We start from the raw sequence: 967 nt of genomic DNA on the forward strand, positions 1-967 counted from the left end.
TATATATAAGGCTCATATGAAAGACATCAGCTTGTGTGCAACATGTATAAATCTTTTGGTATGCATATATACAGCTGTATATGTTTTTTGGATCGGTATTGTTGCTAGCAGCATATAGCCTACATCCGCTTAAAAGCAAATTATCAATATGATGCTTGCCACAAAACATTCATAGCAATTTATCCTCTCTTTACCACCTGTCTCTGACATGTCCTATAACTTCATGCGTTCATGTGTGGGGTCTGCTCTACAATCTATTGTAATCTGCTCGTCAGTCTTTGCTGTACTTTCCCGTACATCTGGCAATCCTCTTTTTCACCATGTTCCTACGCTCAGATTGGCCTAGGGGGATTCGGCATTCGCTTCACAGTGCAATTCAACCTGTTCACCGGCAGCATTGTGGGTCTAGCCGGGCCTGAGCAGCTACCTATGCTTGATCAAATCCAGAAGAAGGGACAGTTGGGATGTTTCCTACTGACTGAGAACCAGGCGGGTGTGCTATCCGGGCTGATTGTCGGGACGACAGCCGACTGGGATAGCAAGACACAGGTATATACATACTAGTATTTGTCCGCACACTCTTCAATGTCCGCAAGCTGTTCGATGCATTTAAATCTAAAACTTATTATACGCTTTGAAGTTAAAAGGTGCATAGTAGCCTTGACTGTGATATCATACCAATGCGGATCCAATTGGAATTGTCAATGTGCCATGGACTTTACTTGGACACAGTTACATAGTACACACTACATATTTGTTAAGATTCATAATTGTTATATGATATACGAACGAGTTATAGATATACAATATTGCAACATGTGTATATTTTCTCTGTACCATGATACCACACCCTCTGAAAAACAATCCGTGGTGAATGCAGTCGTTCTTTTGGTTTCTCCACTGTATCGTTACGTGCACAATACATGCTTGCAAGTTGTTTGCTGGTATATTCATCGTATCTCTACGT

The 967-nt window shown here is 41.3% G+C and overlaps 1 protein-coding gene across 1 annotated transcript in view; it reads left to right on the forward strand.

The window, feature by feature from the left end:
- The window catches only part of SARC_10640 (hypothetical protein), a gene marked incomplete at its 3' end in the record, with an annotated part of 2,517 nt that extends 1,961 nt beyond the window's left edge, over positions 1-556 (forward strand). The window contains exon 3 of the mRNA XM_014295315.1: positions 337-556. Coding sequence (XP_014150790.1) covers positions 337-556 — 220 coding nt within the window. The remainder of the gene's footprint in view (positions 1-336) is intronic.
- Positions 557-967: the final 411 nt, after the last annotated feature.

Source organism: Sphaeroforma arctica, assembly GCF_001186125.1.
Source record: "Sphaeroforma arctica JP610 unplaced genomic scaffold supercont1.1332, whole genome shotgun sequence".
NCBI lineage: Eukaryota > Ichthyosporea > Ichthyophonida > Sphaeroforma > Sphaeroforma arctica.